Source organism: Mauremys mutica, chromosome 5 (assembly GCF_020497125.1).
Source record: "Mauremys mutica isolate MM-2020 ecotype Southern chromosome 5, ASM2049712v1, whole genome shotgun sequence".
NCBI lineage: Eukaryota > Metazoa > Chordata > Testudines > Geoemydidae > Mauremys > Mauremys mutica.
Genome location: NC_059076.1, coordinates 5,169,053 through 5,191,911, shown reverse-complemented (window position 1 = coordinate 5,191,911; position 22,859 = coordinate 5,169,053). Strand labels below are relative to the sequence as shown.

Sequence of the window (22,859 nt, the reverse complement as noted above, 5' to 3'; positions counted from 1 at the left end):
TTTCTTCCATCAGCTCTGTCAGGCGGCACTTCATGCAGACAAAACTCTTTTCAGGTACCCCCTCCAGGATCATGTACATGCCTCATTGTGTCTTTCACTGCTGCCTCTGTATCAGTCATAGCCTTCCCATCTAAAACCTGTTAGTCCAGGAAACACAAACCAAAACAAACCCCCAGCAGGCACCAGACCACCGGCAGAACACCACCCACTCCCTTCACTGGCCTGTCAATTCCTCTGCCTAGGTCTCTAAGTCTCCCCCGCAAACTCCCCCTGTAAACTCTCACTGAAACTCCCCTGTTTACAGCTCTGTTTGCTGGCTCCTGTGCCACTGCAGCTGTCTATGGACTGGGCTGTGTAACTGAGTCACCATCAATTTTAATATGAGGCTGGAGAGCAATTAAGTGGCTAATGTACAGTATATCTCTATATCACAAGCAATTAACTTTTCTAAATTAGGGAACCACAACTTATACCCACGTAGGCCCTAGTTCTCCTGTATGTTGTGGGTCGTGGCAGCAAAATATACACACAAATCTCCAGGATAGCTGATGACTTCAGCTGCTGGCTGGGGGATGATTCATATGCAATTAGTGTGCAGTTCTTTATTTCAGTAGCCCAAGTATGCTTTTTCTGAATTATACGGATGGCTAACGCCACTGGCTGGCAGAGGTTATTCTCTTGCTACACGCATTTGTAAGGCCCTTGTCACACTGGGAATCTAGAAGGCAGTTTACATGGCTTGAATTGTTCTGTGTGTTCACCGAGGGTAAGACAAGAAGTACTCAGCTTAGTTTGTCGCGAGGCAGATTTAGGTTAGACACTAGGAAAAACATTCTCACTCTAAGGATGGTTAAGCACTGGAACAGGAGTCGGCATAGGCCAACCACCTAGCAAGTGTAAAAATCGAGGTGTGGGATCCCTGCACTGGACGCTGTTACGAAGAGGTTAGACAAACGCCTGTCCAGGAATACTCACTCCTGCCTCAGCGTGGGGAGAAGAACTAGATGCCCTCTTGAGCTCCCTTCCAAGCCTTTGTTTATATGACAGGACCAAAATACCAGGCTGATCTTTCCAGCTCCTAACTCCCTTGCATTTTTATTAGGCCATGATCCTTTTAAGCTCAGATTTCCCAAAATGGCTTTCTGTGCCATGTAGCAATTAAATAGATAAATCAGGTGTTTAGCACTTACTGAAGTAACCAGTCATCCAGGCAATCGGTGCCTCTGCTGGCAGCAGTGAACTCAAGGCTGATGTGCTGGTGGAATCAAAGAGCAGGGTAATGTCAGGGTCTGTTATTTACTCCCATGCATCTAACGCTCTGAAGGCTACGAGTCACATTGGCACTGGATAGGTGGGCTCAACTCCCATTGCAATAAATAGGAGCTGTGGCTGTCTCCATTAGAGCTGATACAGTCCTATATTTTCAATGTTTTCATCAATGTTATTAAGTATCCTACTATTTACAAGGTGGGAAAGCAGCACGGTATAGTGGGCATAGGCCGACCACCTAGCAAGTGTAAAAATCGGGGTGGTGGTGGTAATGGGGTCCTATATAAGATGAAGCCCTGAATATCCGGAGGTCCCGATAGTATTGGGATATCTGGTCACCCTAAATGGGCAGGGCAGTGAACTGGGAGTGAGGAGACCTGGCTTCTAGACTCAGCTTTGCCAGACCAACTGTGTTACCATATGAATCATTCATTTCTCTTGTCTGTACAGAACAGGGATAAGGATATGTCCCTTCCTTTGAGATCTGTGAATGAAAAGAGCTAAGGTCCAGATAAATGATAAAGCAATGGGAGTTAGGTGTCTAATACTTAGATCCAGATCCTCAGAGGTGTCATTGTTATGTTCTTGTGCTTTGGGATAGCTGGTACAAATTTTCTATTCTCTTCTGTGTTATTTGCTATGGGATATACAGAGAGTTCTATGGGTACCCAAAAGCCAACTGTGGGTGCAAAACATCTGCCTTAGCAACAAAACAGTGCTAGCGATCATTGGTTTAAATAGTGACGGAAGATCTAGTGACAGAAGTTCAGGTGGTAAAGACAAGTCTTGCTACACAAGGATGATTTTAGAGCTAAAAGCTGTGTGAGTGGCACAGAGAGCTCAGAAAGCTGACACCAGAACAGATTTCATTGGGCTACAATCTAGCATTGAGCCCATCTGCAAAAAAAACAAATTACACCCAGATAGAGTCCAAGGCCCTTAAGAAACTATATAAATAGGACCTACTTCTGCAGGGGAGGTCTTCAACATACTGTTGTGCAGGCAGCATGCTGAGAGCAGTGCAGGGAGGTACCGTTGTGGCCAAGGACAGTGGCTCAAACCCCCACTTTGACCAAAATCACCATGGGATCTTTGACACCCGCATGCCGTAGAGACCCGTCATTTCAGAACAAAGCTAGCCAGCTGCTGCAGCACCAGAGAATGAGCATGGCGGGGCGTACAGCACGCTGGGCTTTGCAGTGCTGGCCGTAATACGCAACCGTGTGCCTACACCTCTGCGATGGTGTGACTCCCACATCCAGCGCTGCTCATCCCAGGTGATGCTCATGCACCCAGTGGCCCCTCATCCCTGCTCGACAGGCCCCGGGCGGTGGGGTGGCACGGAGCCTCCTGCAGCTGCTCCTCCGGGCCAGCAAGGGTTGCGCTGCAGAGGAATGGTGGGTGACCAAGCTGCCTCTCTAGTTCAACCCTCTATCCCCAGGCCGCATGGCGCAGCTGGGGGCAGGTGGCTGGGTGCCCGGTGCCCTACCAGCACAGGAGGTGAGAGGGGTCGTGGGGAGCAGCTCGGGGCTGGAACTAGGAGGCTCATGGAGATCAAACCATCCTGGGTAGCCTGGTGCGGCTGGCCCCCAGAATCCTGGGCAGTGGTCCTTGCTCTGGCCGAGCCTCTCGGGAGCTGCTGGGGGAGGCATCGACTTATTTGGGGATCCTAGTCTGAGGACCAGCTGAGCAAACGCACCAGCGGGAGAGCAGCAGGGGGAATGGGTATGGCCTCCCCTTCTAAAAATAACCCTGTAGCAATAGCCCTAAGCAGTGCACAGGGCTCTTGCCCATGCCTCTGCGTGCCATCCTTGCCATCTAGTGTAAGGATCAGGATCATATGTCCCTCCGCCCCATCCCATCACTGGTGGTGACCCCCTTGGGATAACACACACCAGGGTTTCACAGCATGTAAACAGTTTGTGAGGCTCTCACTTGCATTGCAGTGGAAGAAAAATGCTCATGTCCCCCTTTTTTAAAAAAAAAAAGGGGGGGGCGGGGGTGAGTAGCTAGGGAAAGCCCTGTCCAGTTCTGAATAGCTAGTGAAAACAAGCTAAGTGCCAAGTCAAATTAATCAGATTCTACAAGAACATAATGTACCTTTGTTCTTTCTGCAGTGACAAACAATATTCCAATAGCTGTGGTGGGCTAACTGATGATGCTGGTCCACAAACAGAGTCTTGGCTTGATGATATTAAGTGTGCGTTGAAGGTCATAGAATACCAGGCCTAGAAGGGACCTCAGGAGGTCATCTAATCGAACCCCCTGCTCAGAGCAGGGCTAATCCCCAGACAGATTTTTGCCCTAGATCCCCAAGTGGCCCCCTCAAGGATTGAACTCACAACCCTGGGTTTAGTAGGCCAATGCTCAAACCACTGAGCTATCCCTACTTAAATGGATGGGAATATATTAATCCAGATACATTCAAAGCTCAGAAGACACAGGCCTTTGCCAAGGAGAACACATTGATATTGGTAGAGAAACACTTATTTTCAGGCTTCTAAAAGGGTGCCTTTAAATAAAGGAGACTACGATGTTTTGTTTTGAAAGCCATGGCAGTATTCTGTTAATGCGGGCTGGGAAAACTGCAGGCGCACCAATGTGTCGTACTCACCTTGCAAGCAGGGAGTGTTCCTTCTCTTTTACAGAAGGACTGTGATGTTGGAAAACGGAAAGAGTTCCAAACAAACGGACGATGTCTCTATAAGGTCCCTGCAATGAGCTAACTTCACACACTTTGAGTAGTCACATTGAAGGCAGTGGGGTTACTCAGTGTATAAAGAAAGTGTATGCATAGCTATTTGCAGGATCAGGGTCTAATTTGATACATTTCTGCAGGGCCGTCTTTAGGATTTATGGGGCCCTATGCAGTATTGTGCCCCTATGCCCGACGGCAGCCAGGGCTCTCAGCCTGGGGGGAGAGACAAGGCAGCGAAGGATACCGAGCCGCCCAGCCTGCCTCACGGCAGCGGAGAGTCACAGCTCCCCGCAGAGACCCCCGTACCCTCTCCCTCACGCAGAATGTGCGGTGCTGGCGCATTCGGCTCTGTGAATAAGGCCCCTGCCTAAGGAGACTGCAGCATGAACTGGGTGTGCAGGAGCCAACCCACTCTCACCTGCTGTCATGGGCGGTGGGTGAAGCTGCCACTTGGGGAAGCCAGCTCCCCAGCCCACCTCTTCTGCCTGTGGCCCCGCGTATACTCCACCCCGCTCTGCTCCAGGCCCCGCCCCACTCTGCCCAGGCCCCGCCCTCTCCCCACGGTCCCCCTCCTCTCTTCCCTCCCCCTCCCTGATCACCCCCTTCCAGCCAAATCCCTGAACCCAATTGAAGCAAATGACATTTGAAAAAAAACCATTCTTCTGCAATTTCTTTCTAAAGAAAATGGAGCATGTTTTCCACTGCATGCCAGAAGTTGAAGACTGGACATGCAGAAGATACCTAATTAAAAGCACTAAACTTGGGAATAAAATATGTCAGTAATGGGTTTTTTGATGTACCCTGAAGTTTGTCAGAGGGCTTGGCTACACTTACAAATTTGCAGCGCTGCAGCAGGGTGTGAAAACACACCCTCTGCAGCGCTGCAAATTGCGGCGCTACAAAGCGCCAGTGTAGTCAAAGCCCCAGCGCTGGGAGCCGCGCTCCCAGCGCTCCCAGCTCCCAGAAATTCAGAGTTTTCTCCCAGCGCTGGCGCTTTGACTACACTTAGCGCTTCAAAGCGCTGCCGTGGCAGCGCTTTGAAATGCAAGTGTAGCCAAAACCAGAGATTTATTTGCAAAGACTTTGTAGTAAGGGCAAGTCAGCTGTCCTGCTGAATACAACATTCAATATTATGGAATACATGATGCAGCTCTTCTCTGGTTTACATTTTCTTAACCAGTATTTCTAAACTGATTTTATATTTTAAATGTACTCAAGTCTTCATAAAGTACTCATTCCAGATTACTACATATGTAACTCACTGAAACAAAGACAGTCTTTTAAATTACTCAGGCACAGAGGTTTAGTGTGTTCATAACAATGTTCACTGCTTTTAGAAAAAGGGAGCACTAGTTTACTGTGTGAGCTCCATAACAACAGACATGTTTATGAAATTTCACCAACTTTAAAAAATATGTTTCCAAAGATTTTAGGCATAACAAAGGATTTTATATCTTACTAAGGTACTGATTTTGCTAGTGGGTTCTCTTAAAACTAGTTCATCAGATAGAAGTAAAGAAAGGGAAACTTGTTTGTCCAGCTATCTGGCAGGAAAGGGGTGTTGTCTCTTTAAGGGCTCCCTTCAACAGGGGGGTGAGGGGAGAAAGGGATGGACAGGAAGGACAGGAAGACTTTGGAAGCAAGTTTTTTCTACTATAGTAATTACAATTAAAATGGGTGGTGGCCTTTTGAAGGAGTTATTTAAAAAAACTATGTCTGAAGATCCAAGCATTTAAGGCTAAAGATCAATACTCAGATTGTGCATCTAAAAATCAATGCAAGGATTTTTTAGAGATGTGATTTTAAAATGTTCAGCAACACACTAATGAAATATTTTTAAAGCAAATTTTAAACTAAGGTCCTGTAGACTAACCTGTTCTGAGTAACTATGACCGTGACGCACAACTGGTTTTGTCAGTAAATTCAGAAATTGACAGTATATACCTGGGAGTTGGGAAATGCCTGTGAAATGGCTTCATTGCCCCTTGAATGGCTCTTTAACAGTTTCAATGTTGTGCCAATAGGTCTGGCAGGCTGGAGGCTTTTTCACTTTTAAGTTACTAGCTCCTCTCCGGAGGAAGACTCACCAGGCTGCAGCAGCTGGCTGTGGGAGCCTGCAGGAAGGGTCAGAACAGGGATAAGAAGAGGCGGGAGGGTGGACACCAAGACCCGGGGGTGCCCCAAATTTTCAGGTGCCCTACGCAGTTGTGTATGCTGCCTATGCTGAAGGACGGCCCTGCATTTCTGAGCCTTTCTAGTCCTAGTGCTGGCATAGGCCCCTACTCCATTCACCTTGCTAGAGTTTGACTAATATTTGGGGGGTTTCTCTTATAGCCGCACACAGACAGATTAACATAAGAACATAAGAAAGGCCATACCGGATCAGACCAAAGGTCCATCTAGCCCAGTATCTGTCTACCGACAGTGGCCAATGCCAGGTGCCCCAGAGGGAGTGAACCTAACAGGCAATGATCAAGTGATCTCTCTCCTGCCATCCATCTCCATCCTCTGACGAACAGAGACTAGGGACACCATTCTTACCCATCCTGGCTAATAGCCATTTATGGACTTAGCCACCATGAATTTATCCAGTCTCCTTTTAAACATTGTTATAGTCCTAGCCTTCACAACCTCCTCAGGTAAGGAGTTCCACAAGTTGACTGTGCGCTGCGTGAAGAAGAACTTCCTTTTATTTGTTTTAAACCTGCTGCCTATTAATTTCATTTGGTGACCCCTAGTTCTTGTATTATGGGAATAAGTAAATAACTTTTCCTTATCCACTTTCTCAACATCACTCATGATTTTATATACCTCTATCATGTCCCCCCTTAGTCTTCTCTTTTCCAAACTGAAGAGTCCTAGCCTCTTTAATCTTTCCTCATATGGGACCCTCTCTAAACCCCTAATCATTTTAGTTGCTCTTTTCTGAACCTTTTCTAGTGCTAGAATATCTTTTTTGAGGTGAGGAGACCACATCTGTACACAGTATTCGAGATGTGGGCGTACCATGGATTTATATAAGGGCAATAATATATTCTCAGTCTTATTCTCTATCCCCTTTTTAATGATTCCTAACATCCTGTTTGCTTTTTTGACCGCCTCTGCACACTGCGTGGACATCTTCAGAGAACTAGCCACGATAACTCCAAGATCTTTTTCCTGACTCATTGTAGCTAAATTAGCCCCCATCATGTTGTATGTATAGTTGAGGTTATTTTTTCCAATGTGCATTACTTTACATTTATCCACATTAAATTTCATTTGCCATTTTGTTGCCCAATCACTTAGTTTTGTGAGATCTTTTTGAAGTTCTTCACAATCTGCTTTGGTCTTAACTATCTTGAGTAGTTTAGTATCATCTGCAAACTTTGCCACCTCACTGTTTACCCCTTTCTCCAGATCATTTATGAATAAATTGAATAGGATTGGTCCTAGGACTGACCCTTGGGGAACACCACTAGTTACCCCTCTCCATTCTGAGAATTTACCATTAATTCCTACCCTTTGTTCCCTGTCCTTTAACCAGTTCTCAATCCATGAAAGGACCTTATTCTCTTGGTTCCTTGTATGCTAGCCCTGCAAAACGTTTAATGCTTCATAGGGTGATTCTCTGCAGACGTGTATGCTGAACAGCCTACTCACCCTCTTCCTGCTGCACTAGTGAACATGCTCCTTCTTATTTCACAGGGAAAACCCCAAAGCAAACAGATACTAGTACTGGGCCTGGATGGAGCGGGGAAAACCAGTGTTCTCCACTCACTGGCCACAAATCATGTGAAGCGAAGTACAGCTCCCACAGAGGGCATCAACGCGGTCTGCATCAACACCGAAGAAGCCAAGATGGAATTCTTAGAAAGTAAGTGCATGCATTTTAATAAGTAACATAAGGAAAACTCCCATTATATTTAATGGGAACTTTGCTTTAGGAAGAACTCTTAGACTCTTCATTTTTTTAATGATTTATTTAGGAAGTTTTAACAAGTTTACAGATCCTTGCCACATAAGTATTAGAAACAAAATAATCATTACAGCAGCGAGTTTTTTGTCTAAAGACACATTATACAGGAATACAGTCATCAGATCTTTCTGTTTAACAGGGTGAGTGAGCGTCATTACAACACCTACAACATGTCATTTCTAGTGATTTTATTAAATGGAGTGAAATCTCTATACACCTATTTAACAGACCAAACATGTCTATCAAATGGTACTATTCAAAAAAATGGATGGGGGTGCTGGTTTTTTTGCAGTAGTTTTTCTGAGTATAAAATAAAAGGTAACCAAATAGCGGTCTGTCCTCTTTCTATATTGTTGAGTACATAGTCGGTGTATTATTTTTTTCATAACCACAACCTCCCCTTTTTCTAACCATCCCTCTATAAACCCTCCATTTTTAATCCTTCCAATTTCAGAGATGTGCTATCACACTGTCCTCTGGGACACTGTGAAGACACTACGGCTACAGTGCTTATTAATGGATTACATCTTTCTACATTGTTCCTTGCTTAAGAAAATACCTTGGCATCAAAGTGCATGTGTGTGTGCACATACGCTAAATGGAAATATGGAGCCAAATTCATTTCTGGCGTAGCTCCAGTGAAGTTACACTAGGGATGACTTTGGCTGAGTGTGAGAGAATGCTAATGTAACTCCAGGTAATGACACTGTTGAAGAAAGTTGTGTTTTACAGCTGTGAATTAGTGTTTTTCACTAGAGAACGTGTCTAGCTAAGTACAGAGTTGGGACGAGGGCTAGGCAATCACTCTAAGGCTAGGCAGAATAAGGAATCTCTGATGTTCGTAAAGTTTAAAAACCACAGGAACTCTAACTGTTCTAATTCTTAATTACCATTATGATGGAGCTCCTTTGAACTCTGGCTAATCCTTTCCTTCCTCCAGACAGGGTGGACTCTGCATGCAGACTGAGTCTACAAACAAAAAACTGCTGTGACCACTTCGGAGGTTTTAAAAACTTAATTTTCACTGGGAAAAATATACAATAGTTCAGTGTATGAAAACAGTCAAGCAACTTTGTTTCTGGCTATAGTACATTCAGGTTATTTATAATATCCGACTGAAACAGTTACTTAATAGGGTCCTGATCCTCAAAGCATCCACTGAGAGGTATTTAGCACATGCACCTTCCATTGACTTGGAAGGAAGTGGAGGATGCTCTGGCTGAGCCCAATGCATGCATTATATTAATATCCAAAGCAGTTTTGTAGAGTGGAACTGCTTGGTTCAGGTGACTGGCAATACTTGACAGAACCTTTCATTTCAGAGGTGCCCTTTCCTATCCAGACCCGGCTGGTAGTAACTGAAGTTTGGTGCTAACTGGTGGCTCTTTAGTGACCTCTGTGAAATGAGATGACTTCGTTCAGTTTCTGTCAGTCAAATCTGTACCTCCCTATCTAATCTATTTACTTATGTGGTCTGTGGTATTTTCTATGTTATGCACACATGCTGAACCAGGAGAATGTTGGCAAACGTTAAAACCGCATTACCAAATCCAGCACACATGTTCCAAGCACATTTTAAAAATACTTATAACTTTTAACAGATCATAACCACCAAAAGGCAGGCCCAGCTGTAACTACGGGATTATCTCTACCCCAAATGTCTAGTTCTTACTATGGACAGTGGATGTGCTAGAGCTGTTAGAGAAAGTTTACACTTTCTTTTTCTTTATTCTGGAAACTACTGATCTGTTTTGACTAAAATTTAAGCAGAACAATGTCACTCCCAGATGAAGAACAACCCTGCCTATATTCAGCCAGAACAGAAAAGATTAACAAATTGTAAGCAACAGAATGAAAACCCTTACGTAACTTTGCTCATGCTCCACCTATAATAATAACTGAATGTACATAGAGACGGGGTTCTGTTCTCTAGAACGGGTGGGGCGTGTTGGCAGGGCAGTGTATAGGTTATGGTATTACCTGTTTACCTCGTTGGTGGATAAATAGAAATTTCCTAGTCTGTCAGGCCAGCATCTTTTATGAGAACTAAAAGGAACCAAGCAAACAGAAATCCAGTATTTAGAAAATATAGGGCCAGATTTTAAAGGTATTCAGTTGCCTAGTGGGATTTTCAAAAGTGTCTGTGCAAGGTCGGTTGATTTTTAAATCAGTGATTTAAATTAGCAAGCAGGAAGCAATTTTAATTTTGTTTGTATTTGTACTTTTTAGTTATATTCCTAAAGAAAGGCTGAAGTATATTTTGGTACTACTGTTTTGCTAACCAGGAGAATATATCATAGCTATACATAATTATTTAAGCAATTATATAGCTTTGCTTACATTTACTCAGATTCTTAATTTTTACTTCTTTTTATTATGTTAGAAAATATGGACACATTTCTCCTTTACTAGATTATAATTATTTGTTTACTTGTGATCTATGTCAGGCTGCATTTGGATGGAAAGTGGAATTTAATTAAATGCACAAAATCAGCATTTTAAAATTTTCTGTTAGCTAAATAAAACTACCTTGCTAGATTCATGAGGGGAAAAAATTAAGTTGATCAAAACATGTTTTGTTTCTAAAACTGATTTAATAAACAAAGAAAGAATGATCTATAGCTAGTGCATTGAACTGATTGATTCTGGTCACCATGTCCTTCAAGATTTTAGAACTAGCAGATCTCAACCTCTCATGCTTCAGTTTTATTCATAGATAGGTAAAACAACTTTCCTCCTTTTTTTCAGCTCCTAGTTGTTTTTTTAACTTTGAATGAGCTAGTCATTTAACTGAACTAATTGAATAAACTGAAATAAAGAAAATATTCTCTCTGCACCTGCAGAAGAGGCTACTGCTGTCTCGCACTATTGCTGTTTAGCACTTCAGCAAACTCTGCTTAGCCAGAGACTTACACCAGTTCAGTGGTCTGACTTTCTTTAAAACTTGGCAGCAAACAGGTATTGCTTGAATATTATTTTTTTATGTAATGAAAATAATTTAAATAGTTTATAGTAAAGTTTATGCCTTAACCGAAATTGTCATTATATGAGATTTGTTTGAACAGATATACTTTGTTTCTTTTAAAAAAAATTACCTTCAATAAAAAAATTGATATTTTTTTAAAAATCTCGTTATCCAGCTGGCTTTTTAGGCATTTAGGTACTTTCAAAAATACCACTAGGAGCTTAAATACCTTTAAAATCTGTGTGCCACTGTGTCACTATCTCCATAGCAATTAATGATGTGTCTGTGGGAGAGGCCACTGTACTAGTTCCAGACTGGGAGCACCTGACTCCTAGTGGTAGAGTAGGATTTAAAGGACGCAGCAATCCTTAGCATTCATGAGGAAGAAGGGAGTTAGAGAGAGGAAGGATGGCCCAGTAGCTAGGGCAAGCCTAGGACTTGAGCGATCTGCGTAAATTCCTTGCTCTGATACAGACTCTGTGCGACTTTGGGCAGACCACTTAGGCTCTGTGTGTGTAACACTTAGGCTCCCCATCTGTAAAATGGGAATTATTTGGGGAAAGTTCTCTGGCCTGTGTTATACAGGAGGTCAGACTAGATGACCACAGTGGTCCCTTCTGGCCTTGCAGCCTATAAAAAGTTGGACCAATAGCACTTCCTTACCTGATGGAGGGGAGAGGTGCTCAGGTACTGTGCTAATTGGGGCCAAGTAAGTACCATAAATTGGAAAAAAAAATGGAACTTCCCTTGTAATAATTTTGCTTTCCCATGCAGGCTAATGCGTCTGCATCCTCTGGGTCCAGAAGTACATTATCGGACTCTCAGATAACAGCTTCATAACTGATTACATATCCTGTATAAGACGCATCATTTTTTATGCAAAAGAATAAACGGACACAAATCTGACATCAGGAATCATAACATTCAAAAACCAGTAGGAGAGCACTTCAGCCTCTCTAATCACTCAGTGACAGACGTTAAGGTGACAATTTTGCAACAGAAAAGCTTCAGAAACAGACTTCAGCGAGAAGCTGCTGAACTTGAGTTAATATGCAAACTAGATACCTGTCATAGGTCTCACCCCCACTCTGAATTTTAGGGTACAGATGTGGGGACCTGCATGAACACCTCTAAGCTTAACTACCAGCTTAGATCTGGTCTCGCTGCCACCATCCAGGTGTCTGAGTTATCTGGAGGATACTGTCTTCCCCCCCAAAACCTTCCCCTCCCTGGGTAGCCTTGAAAGACTCCTCCACCAATTCCCTGGTGAGTCCAGATCCAATTCCCTTGGATCTAAAAAACAGGGAAAAAATCAATCAGGTTCTTAAAAAGAAGGCTTTTAACTAAAGAAAAGAAAGGTAAAAGAAAAAACCTCTGGGAGACATCAGACAAGCTGATCTCACAGACAACAGATTTAAAACACAGGATGTTCCCCTGGGCAAAAACCTTAGTACACACAAGAATACCCAAATTTGATTACTCCCCTAATTGCACAAAGACAAGTTAGAAAAGAAAATAAACATAAACCTATTTATTCCTTTCTAAAACTTACTACTCTGATAAGAGGCTGGTTCCTTGATCTTTTTCACTCCAACTGAAACTGACTCTAACAAAGGAAACTTCCCTCCTTCCTTTTGAAACATTTTGTTTCCCCATTGGTTCCTCTGGTCAGGTGTCAGCTAGGCTAGGTGAACTTCTTAACTCTTTGCAGGTAAAAGAGGCATTAACCCTTAACTATCTGTTTATGACAATACCATTAACTTAGGTTTGAACAGAGACTGGGAATGGCTCGGTCATTACACTAATTGAATTTTTTTCCCCATGTTAAAGTATCCTCACACCTTTGTGTCAACTGTCCGAAATGGGCCATCTTGATCAGGGCCGACTCCAGAGCCCAGCGGGGCAAGCACCCGCCTGGGGCGGCCCTTTCCCGGGGGGCGGCAGGCTGGGCCGGCGGACCTGCCGCAGTCATGCCTGCGGGAGGTCCACCGGAGCCCCGGGAGCAGCGGACCTGCCGCAGGCATGACTGCGGAGGGGACGCTCGGCCGGCGGCTCCAGTGGACCTCCCGCAGGCATGACTGCGGACGGTTCGCCGGTCCCGCGGCTCGGCTGGACCTCCCGCAGGCATGCCTGCGGCAGCTCAACCAGAGCCGCCGGACCAGCGAACCGCCCGCAGCTGCGGGAGGTTCAGCCGAGCCGCGCGACCAGCGGACCCTCCGCAGTCGTGCCCGCGGGAGGTCCGCTGCTCCCGCAGCTCGGGGGCGCCTCCCGGGCATGACTGCTTGGGGCGGCCAAATTTGTAGAGCCGCCCCTGATCTTGATTATCACTTCTAAAGTTTTTCTCCCCTGCTGATAATAGCTTCTCTTAATTAATTAGCCTCTTACAGCTGGTATGGGTACTTCCACCTTTTCATGTTCTCTGTATGTATATATATCTTCTTACCTTCTGTTCCATTTTATGCATCTGATGAAGTGAGCTGCAGCCCACGAAAGCTTATGCTCAAATACATTTGTTAGTCTCTAAGGTGCCACAAGTACTCCTGTTCTTTTTGCTGATACAGACTAACATGGCTGCTACTCTGAAACCTATCATTTTTAGTGACGCAATTAGAATAAATCTTTTAAGTTTTCCCTTTGGAGCTCTGAAAATGGCTAGGGAGACTCTCCTTCTGAGGTCTCTGTTCTCAGAAGAGGCTGCTGGGAACTAAAAAGAAGCTTCTAACGGCAAAAACCTTGCAGCATGTGCAATGGTTCTCCTAGTGAAAATAAAACCTATTAAGATCAAGGGCCTGGTTTGCCACTCTAGTCTGGTGGAACTCCAGTGAGGAATTTGGGGGTTGTGTGATTCCTGGTGAAAAGCTTCTGGGCTGGGGAGCAAGGGATCTCTGTCCCCTCCTTAAAACAGGGAAGTCTCCTGTTGCATTACAAGCGGGCCGGATAAAGCACAACAACCAATATGATTGCAAGCAGAATCGTTTATTATATACAATGCATCATATTATATAGACTTCTCCATATTAGCAAACGTCAGACCCACCAACATTACATTGCTGCTGATTGGTTCTTTGTCCGATACACACGCTTTTCACACGCATGGCCCTTTGCTTACTGATTTCCCATTTCCCATGCAACTCATCTGATTTATGGACTTGTTTATCACCTTGAAACCGATCCCAGCTAGGCCACCTGGCGTCTGCCTCCCTCTGGCAGTTCCCTACTTTCTCACAACAACTTTATCTCACCCCACTGTCCTTGATGTCCGCTGCCGTAACTTTCCACCAAGGCAGCATAGGGATAATGTAACCCCACATCTCCCCCTCTTTTCTTAATAAAAACATCCAATAAACCTCTCCAAACTACATTGCAAAAGGCGTACAAAACAGGGCAAGCAAATAAAAAAACAAAAACAACTCCCAACGCAAATTCCCATATGGAGAAAAAAAATAACCCAAGTGGGCCAGCCAAGGCCATTAAGCCAATCCCACAAAGGATTATAATCACGCGTAAGCTTATACATATTATCCTGCAATTGCTAAAGCAACGCATACATAAAATGCAAATAATCAAATAAATTTATACAACACATACCTTCAAAATTCTTACAACCATATTCTTGCTTTCCAAGACTATTGGTATGCAAATTTTAATAACCATTCTAAAACAAAAGAATTGGCCAATAAAATTTCTCTCTTACTTAAGGAAATGCATTAAACTTTAGCATATCACATTTTTCTTCTGATGTATCCAAACACTTTGTATTCTAAATTAACAGAACCAGTATCTGCATTTCAGTCTAACTCTTTAGCTTAATCTCAAATCAGACCATTTCATAAAAATATTAAACACAACTATTTTGGCCACAAAACAAACACCACAAAACAGAACATAAAACACCACACTTAATTTTTACTCTATTAATAAATGCATGGTATATTAAATGCTATGCAGCTGGCATTAATTTTCTTTAATTATCTAAAAAACAAAAACAGGTCTACCCCTTTTGGGCAATTAATCATTACTTAAAATATACAAATACCCTTGTTAATTTTAGGCAAAACAGGGGAACATTAATACAAATGCTTTTGACTTGCTCTTTACTTTTAACTTCTGCTTATAAACACTAAAAAAAACCATCACCTTGAAACCGATCCCAGCTAGGCCACCTGGCGTCTGCCTCCCTCTGGCAGTTCCCTACTTTCTCACAACAACTTTATCTCACCCCACTGTCCTTGATGTCCGCTGCCTTAACTTTCCACCAAGGCAGCATAGGGATAATGTAACCCCACAGTCTCCTCCCTGGGGCAAAAAGTCTCCACTGCTTCCTGGGTGCCCCAATCCCAGCTGTTTTTTGTGCAGTTCCCAAACCTTCCAGCTTCCCTCCACAATTTCTGTGGCCAGGTCTGTGTTTTCAGAAGAAAATTCCAGGGCTTGCTGAAAATCTAGAAGCTGCATAAAACAGATTGACTTTCAAATCAATATAAATCAAAGATATCATCATGGCTGGTGTTATCTGTGTTTGTGTTTCATTCAAGGAATCCTCCTTTATCGAATGTACCTGAAGCTGCTCCAAAATTTCTAGCCTGCACTGGACCTTGGCCCTTGCTGCAGATTTTAGATCCAGCTTGGTGCCCAATAAACAGACAGGGCCCTGCATTTAAGCAGATGTGACCTTCCTCCCCCCAAACAAGCAGCCAGCTGGTGAAGAATTCCACACCCCTTTGACCAATATGAAGCATTATGCAAAGGATTTGAAGTCAGTTGTATGCTGACATCACAGGCCTGGTCTGCACTGGAGGTTTTTCTACCTTGAGTTAATTAATTGCCAATTAACTCAAGATTGTGAACATCTTGGCCTGGTGTTCAGTAGGAGAAATGGTGTGTTCTTAACTTGAATAAGCTAACTTTTGGTCTGTCTTCACTGCACAGTTAACCTGGGCTCTTACGTGGGTGTTAGCCCAAATCCCTACCAGCCACACAGAAAAGCAGCTGAGTTGGGTTTGGAGCCTGGGCGAGAACCCAGGCTCCAGTTTATGCTGGAGTAGCTTGTGTTCGTTCTCTGAACCAGGGGCATAGTTGTGGCGTTTTTTGGGAAAAAGCTGAGGTACCACCGTCTGTCATTGCCCGTCCACCCAAAAGTCAGGGCCCACCCAAATTTCCACTCCTAGCCATGCCACTGCTCTGAACTGGCATAAGCTATACCAGTAGAAGCACTTCTATACTAATATAGCCGTGCCCACAGCAGAAGGTGCGTTCAACTGGCAGAACCTGTAAGTGTAGCCCAGGCCTGAGCTCACTTGAGTTAAGAACACACCTTTTGTCCTAGTGAAGGCACCCCTTTGAAAGGCTCGTTTGTTCTAGACTACAAACGATTGTCAGTTGTCCCTGGAAAATGGCTCTGCCAAACTACAAACATTCAGTGTGTTAAAGTACCTTGAGTTAATGGACAGTCAGTTAACTTGAGGTACAAAGGTCTGGTGAAAACATCTAAAAACAAGCTACTGTTTTCCAGGCCTCAGTTACTCCACAGTAGTACCCAAGATGGCTGATCTCGTGTGTAAGGGGAACCGACCCTTGTTCCACAATTGTGTGAATGCCCTGTGAGTTCAGATATACAAATACAATGCAGCAAAACCACTGCCGAGGTGCCAGGGGCATCCCACAATCCACATGAACCCCACACATGCAGTCAGAAGCCGGTCGGGTGACTGTGTGTTTAGCCGTATAGTCCAGGTGTACCTGTGTAGTAATACAGTATGTATAATAGCCTAACCGTGTATCCCAGTTGAAGTCTGTGGGAATCTGGATGCACAGTAGGTGCAGGATTGTGCTTCCTCAGTGCATATACTGCTGTGCCCTGCCATGCGGGAGAACCCAGATCTTATTCCTAGCTCTGTTGTCACACTACCCTGCGGAGCAGATACAGGAGGGACTTTGGAAGCCATGCGTCCAGACCTAGGACTTGTCTACACTACCACTTCAGTTGATGTAACTTGTGTCGCTCAGGGGTGTGAAAAAGCCACCCCGAGTGACGCAAGTTACGTTGACTTAAAGCGGTGTCCACACCGTTGTGGTGGAGTAATTATGCCGACATGAAAGCGCTCTCCTGTTGGCATAGCACATCTTCAGGCATTCTGCAGCGGTGCAGTTGTGCTGATATAGTGTGGTAGTGTAGACTATCCCCGAAGCAGTGCCTCTTGCCATTCAGCTGGGCTCCCCCAGGAGAACAGCTTCTCTGAGCCAGGAGGCGCTGGTGCTGCACCAGGCACCTGGGGCTGGGAAGTGTCAAGCAGAGTAGAAAGGTTGGGTGTGAACACAGGACAGAACTATTGCTGGCTCTGACATTGATTCTTTCCCCTTTATGGCTCTGAAAAACCCTCTTCCCCTCTGTGCGTCAATCTCCCTGTCTGTGTATTACCTCTGAGTGTGATTGTGAGGATCAGTCAGGCCGAGGTTTGCAAATGTGCATGCTCACTTTAGATAGCCACCATGACGCACAGAGGGGCCTGATTTCCAGAGGTGCGGAGCACCCACAGCCTCCATTCTAATCAGTTCGAGTTTTGCACCTCTGAAAATCAAGCCCCAGATGTCTTATGTTGGAAGGACGGGGCCCAACTCAGTGACCATTTGTGAAATGTTTGGCCCCCATGTTTGCAAAGCATGCTACAAATGCAACATATTTATAGTCGTAATAATCCACAGAGGCGTTCTGGTGTTCAGCACTCTGTTAGTAATTAGTTGAAATTCTATGGCCTGTGTTAAACAGGAGATCAGACTAGATGTTCTAATTGTTCCTTAATATACATCAGCCTCCACTTGAGCATTGCACTGACTTTGAAGTTTGCCTAAGAGGAAGCTTGTACATTCTGATCCTGTGGTCTCTTAAAAGAGTGGATCAGGCAAGCTGCACAGAGTAGCAGTGCACGATCACACCTGTGACAGACCCTTTGTACTCGGGGACTGCTCCTACTGAAATCCACAGGCAATGCAAAAGTCCTCTGCAGACTGGAGCAGGCTGAGCTCAGTTATGTTACTGGTGGGTGACTCAGCTGAGTAGTTGGGAGGTATAGTGTTGCAGCCCTTATACTGGAGACAGCTTAACTCAGGATCCAGAAGATATTAGGGTCGGTAAAATGTATCTGAAGCAATGATCTTCACCTCTTGTACAGGAATAGTTCTGTGAGTTCACTGGGATTTTCTTCTTAAGCACCTATGGCTGTGCATCTTGACTGTAGTAGGGAGAGCTCAGCACTTCTGAAAAAAACAGGTCCGGGATATCTCAAGTCAGATCCCCAAACCGAGAGACCCCCAGAACTAGAGGAAATGTTTGAAAATGTTAGGCCTTAATAAAGAGCAAGCACTTGGATGTAGTCTTTTGTAGGAATGTTTTCAGGGAGAGAATCTGCTATTCTGTCTAGCTTCCGTTACTCCCTTTTCCCCAACAAACAGAGAGAGAGAGACTGAGGACAGCTTAACATTTGAAAAATAAGAGGATGGTATTTTGATTAGGTGCCTTTATATTTAGGAACTGTTAAGTGATAACAAAAGTACATAAAATCAAATATTCTCTAATCTGAATATCTTGTGTTCACATTGCATATCTTGTAGCTGCATTGCTTGGGTTACTAACAGAGTGCTCGGCCATACTGTTCTCTTTCAGTTGGGGGCAGCGAATCTTTGCGTTCCTATTGGAAGATGTACCTGCCTAGGGTTCTGGTGCTGATATACGTTGTGGATTCAGCAGATCATGAGCGCTTCCCTTTGGCTAAACAGCTTCTTCATCAGTTGATCCAAAATGACTCCACTCTGCCCGTGGTGATCCTAGCCAATAAACAGGTAAAAGGGAAACTTAACCCTCTCCAAACACATTTGAATCTTTCAAGGCCAGGTATTTCAGAAGCTAGTCTTCAGTTTTGTGCTTCCCAATTGCAGATGAAAACAATCTCAGGCTTGGTTTTGCACTCACAGTTTAGGTCAGGTGCTTAGATATCCATATGACCTAAGTGGGCGTGTAAATAATTTCACATGTGAAATTGTGTGTGCAATTTGCAGGTGCAAAAATGGAGAACTGGCTAACCCTGGTTGACAGTTTGGACCTGAAGGCTCAGCAATGTGTCTGTACAGTGTCATGGGAAAATATTATTTAATTTAGGGGCTGGAGGGCATTTATCTATATGTTTCACGTTACCTACTAGGGTCCATTTAGTGGATCCCAAATTATTTTTTATATTAGGCACTTTGTGTTTCATAGAATGGGTGCATAGCTGAAGGAACGTGGAAACTGCAATATGCTTTCTCTCAGCTAGACACATTTTCTCCTACTTAATGCACGAAAATACAGAAGATAACTTTGAATTCTTTGGCTACTCTGCACCCTGAATTGAATCACACCCATATTATATCAATATGACAAAGAAAATGCCTGTTTTTTTCTAAAACAAGATACTTTTATCTTACTAAAACCCTGTTTGTTTCTTCTGCTTTGCCTCAGATTTTCTAACAACTTGACTTTTACTTGGGCCATGCATCTGTCTGATGGGTGTGCACTTCCACAAATCCATTGGGTCACGTTACCAGCGGGGACTCTCAAGTGCAGGGATGGGCCTTGGTGTCAGAGACATTGGAACAGCATAAAACAGGATCATGCCCTTGGAGTGTATGCTTTCATGCCAGAGAAAAATTAGAATGGAGCTAGCCAGATTTTCAAAAGACCAAAGGGTTTTGGGAGCACAAATCACAGAGACAATAGGAATTTATGCTCTGAAATCCATTAGGCACTTTTGAAAATCTTCCCCTCAATTCACAGTATTCACTCTCAATTATCCAAATGTACTGGTCTTTGCCTCAGAGACTGAATGGCATAATTGGTGTTTATAAGGGATGCAAGTAACCGAGTTGTTTTGTCTTTGTTGGTCAGGATCTCAAAGGTGCCTATTGCATCACAGACATTCATGATGCTCTGGCATTGTCTGAAATGGGAGATGAGAGAAAAGTGTTCCTGATTGGAACCCACGTTGCAGAGGATGGCTCCGAGATCCCTTCCAGCATGAAGGATGCCAAGGAACTGATCACGCAGCTGGTTTCAGAAACTCAATGACAACTGTTCTCCTGGGAGCAGTAATGGGATACTGTGTTATTGTATTGCCAGCTTGCAGCCACAGTAGTTTCACTTTCAAATCAAATATGTGGCATTATTTTTCCTAACGCATGGAGTTTATATGAAAATGATGTCAGTTTGTTACGGACATCTGTTTTATTTACGGTTTGCAGTTTAAAATATCTTTGAAAAGCAGTGTATTTTTTTTTAAATATTTGTAGGGTGGGGGAAGTTTCAATAAGTCAGATTTAATGGGAGATGCAGTTTAGAAACACTGAGCCAGATCCTCAGCTGGTATAAATCAACCTTATTCAATTAACTTCAATTACATGTCACTGATTTATACCAGCTGAGCCTGAAATTGTTTGTTTTTATGTTTTACAAAATCCTAACAACATGATTTCTGCACTTAAAAATATGAAAACATTCCTCCACGGTGTTGGGAAGGTTCAGATTGTTCAGAAGTGGATGCCTCAGTTTCTGAGTGTCCCGCTTGACACCTTTGAGAAGGGCTGTTTCTCAGAGGGGGGCCATTCGTCACTTTCTGGAAATCGGGCCCTTTTAAGGTGCCTTGAGTTGGGCACCCAAAATCACTAATCCCCTTTGAAAATCTTGGCTTGCAGCCTTTTGTTAGTGTGTGAAAACCAGGAAGTGAGACTGAGAAGGTAGGAACCACTGTCTAAGGGTTTCTTTGCCTATAGAAGATAGTTTCAACAGTATAACTTACGGTGTGAATTTAAACCTGTTTAGTTAGTGATGCAAACGGCTCTTACTTTAGTTTAAGAGTGGCTTATTTTGGTTTAGTTTAATTCAACTAGGAACCTGTTTAAGCTAAACTGAAATTAGCCATTCTTATAGCAGCTAAAGCTGTCCAGACACCCCTCTTGTGGTAGTTTAACTCTATTGGTTTCAAAGACAATTAAAGTTATTTCAGGGCAAGTTGACAAGCCCTAAACTAAGTCAAATGCCAAAAGTAAACAAACAATATCAAAGATGAAAAATAAATCACATTTTAAAAATTATTTTGGTTATTTACAGATAAGGAAAACAATGTGTTCATTATGTTCATCTTGCCATTGTCTCTTTAATTTAAAGACTGTACCTCCTTAATAAGAATATTTAGAAAATACTGTAAATACCAAACAAAGGTTTTGTAACAGCAGATACTGTACAAAGGTTTTGTAGCAGCAGCCTTTCCATTTGTCCACTGAAACAGTTATATAAAGCAGAACATTTTATCGTAGTCACATGTCTGAGTTCATTTTTCTGACCAGACTGCTCAGCTGATATTCCAGAACATCCCAGTGGTCTGGTAGAGTTAGTTTTCAGTTGTATTACACTCTGGTATTGTTAATGTCAAAATCCTGGTCCCAGCCTTCCCACACTCCTTCTCCAAAGGCCTCTTTTCCTCTGCTTTGCACACATCTCCTGTTCTAGGCTGCTGCTTCACCTCCCACCTCCTGGACTCAGCTCAGGCAGCTAGCACTCTCCCCCTGGTGAACAGTGACTGCCTGCAACCATTCCTTGGGCCACTCCTGTTAGTTGATTGGCTGGGGAAAGGAAGGGGGTTCAAACTCTCTCTAATGCTGCTTGTTGGGGAGGGTAAGCGTGTTCATTTCAAACCTCAGTCTCTGTCCACTTTCCAACCTCACCATTCCGCCTGTATAGTGCTGAACCCCTAGCTCCAGGAGCAGAACTGACCCAAAATATTGGTCTTTACTGACTTAAAGAACAGACCAACACTGATTTTTCTGCCAGATAGACTACTGGAGCAGAACTTGAGCCACATTCGGTGACACCAGTACTGCTTTGTTAACCTGCCCTTTGCCCTAAACTGAGCAAGAGGTGATGATAGCTCAAAACAGAGGTTATGGACTTAAGGCCTGGTCTACACTAAGAATGGGGGTCGAACTAGGGTACGCAAATTCAGCTACGTGAATAGCGTAGCTGAATTCGAACTACCCTAGTTCGAACTACGTACCCGTCCAGACGCCGCGGAACCGAACTCCGCGGCTCCAAGGTCGACTCTGCTAACTCCAGCTGCCGAGGTGGAGTACCGGAGTTCGAACTAGCGCTTCCGGAGTTCGAACTATCGCGTCTAGATCAGACGCGATAGTTCGAACTCCGGAAAGTCGAACTCACCGTGTCGACCCGCGCGGTAAGTGTAGACTAGCCCTAATACAGAAATTACTGGGTAAAATTCTTTGGCCTGTGAGCTATGCAGAAGGTCAGATTGACTGATCATAATGGTATCTTCTGGCCTTAGAACAGAAGAACGGCCATACTGGATCAGACCAAAGGTCCATCTAGCCCAGTATCCTGTCTGCCGACAGTGGCCAATGCCAGGTGCCCCAGAGCGAATGAACAGAACAGGTAATGATCAAGTGATCCATCCCATTGCCCATTCCCAGCTTCTGGCAAACAGAGGCTAAGGACATCCCTGTCCATCCTGGCTAATAGCCATTGATGGACCTATCCTCCATGAACATATCTAGTTCTTTTTTGAACCCTGGTATAGTCTTGGCCTTCACAACATCCTCTGGCAAGGAGTTGGACAGGTTGACTGTGCGTTGTGTGAAAAAATACTTCCTTTGGTTTGTTTTAAATCTTCTGCCTACTAACTTAGTTTGGTGACCCCTAGTTCTTGAGAAGGAGTAAATAACACTTCCTTATTTACTTTCTCCACACCAGTCATCATTTTATAGACCTCTATCATATCCCCCCTTAGTCATCTCCTTTCCAAGCTGAAAAGTCCCAGTCTTATTAATCTCTCCTCATAAGGAAGCTGTTCCATACCCTTCATCATTTTTGTTGCCCTTTTCTGAACCTTTTCCAATTCCAATATATCTTTTTTTTGAGATGGGGTGATCACATC

At 43.9% G+C, this 22,859-nt stretch overlaps 1 protein-coding gene across 1 annotated transcript; it reads left to right on the top strand.

The window, feature by feature from the left end:
* The first annotated feature begins 2,655 nt into the window (after positions 1-2,655).
* Positions 2,656-21,227, top strand: ARL9 (ADP ribosylation factor like GTPase 9). The gene is made up of 4 exons (XM_045019904.1): positions 2,656-2,769; positions 7,655-7,823; positions 18,548-18,723; positions 19,805-21,227. Exons 1-4 carry the CDS (start codon positions 2,716-2,718, stop codon positions 19,982-19,984), a joined length of 579 nt encoding a protein of 192 aa, XP_044875839.1. The 5' UTR covers positions 2,656-2,715; the 3' UTR covers positions 19,985-21,227.
* The last annotated feature ends 1,632 nt before the right edge of the window (positions 21,228-22,859 follow it).

What these genes read in the sequence shown, in the direction of transcription:
- ARL9 (XM_045019904.1), top strand. Translation starts at nt 2,716, where the DNA reads ATGGCGCAGCTGGGGGCAGGTGGCTGGGTGCCCGGTGCCCTACCAGCA. An exon ending in GTGCCCTACCAGCACAGGAG is followed by an intron (nt 2,770 to 7,654) that starts GTGAGAGGGGTC and finishes CTTATTTCACAG; the next exon opens with GGAAAACCCCAAAGCAAACA. An exon ending in TGATCCTAGCCAATAAACAG is followed by an intron (nt 18,724 to 19,804) that starts GTAAAAGGGAAA and finishes TTTGTTGGTCAG; the next exon opens with GATCTCAAAGGTGCCTATTG.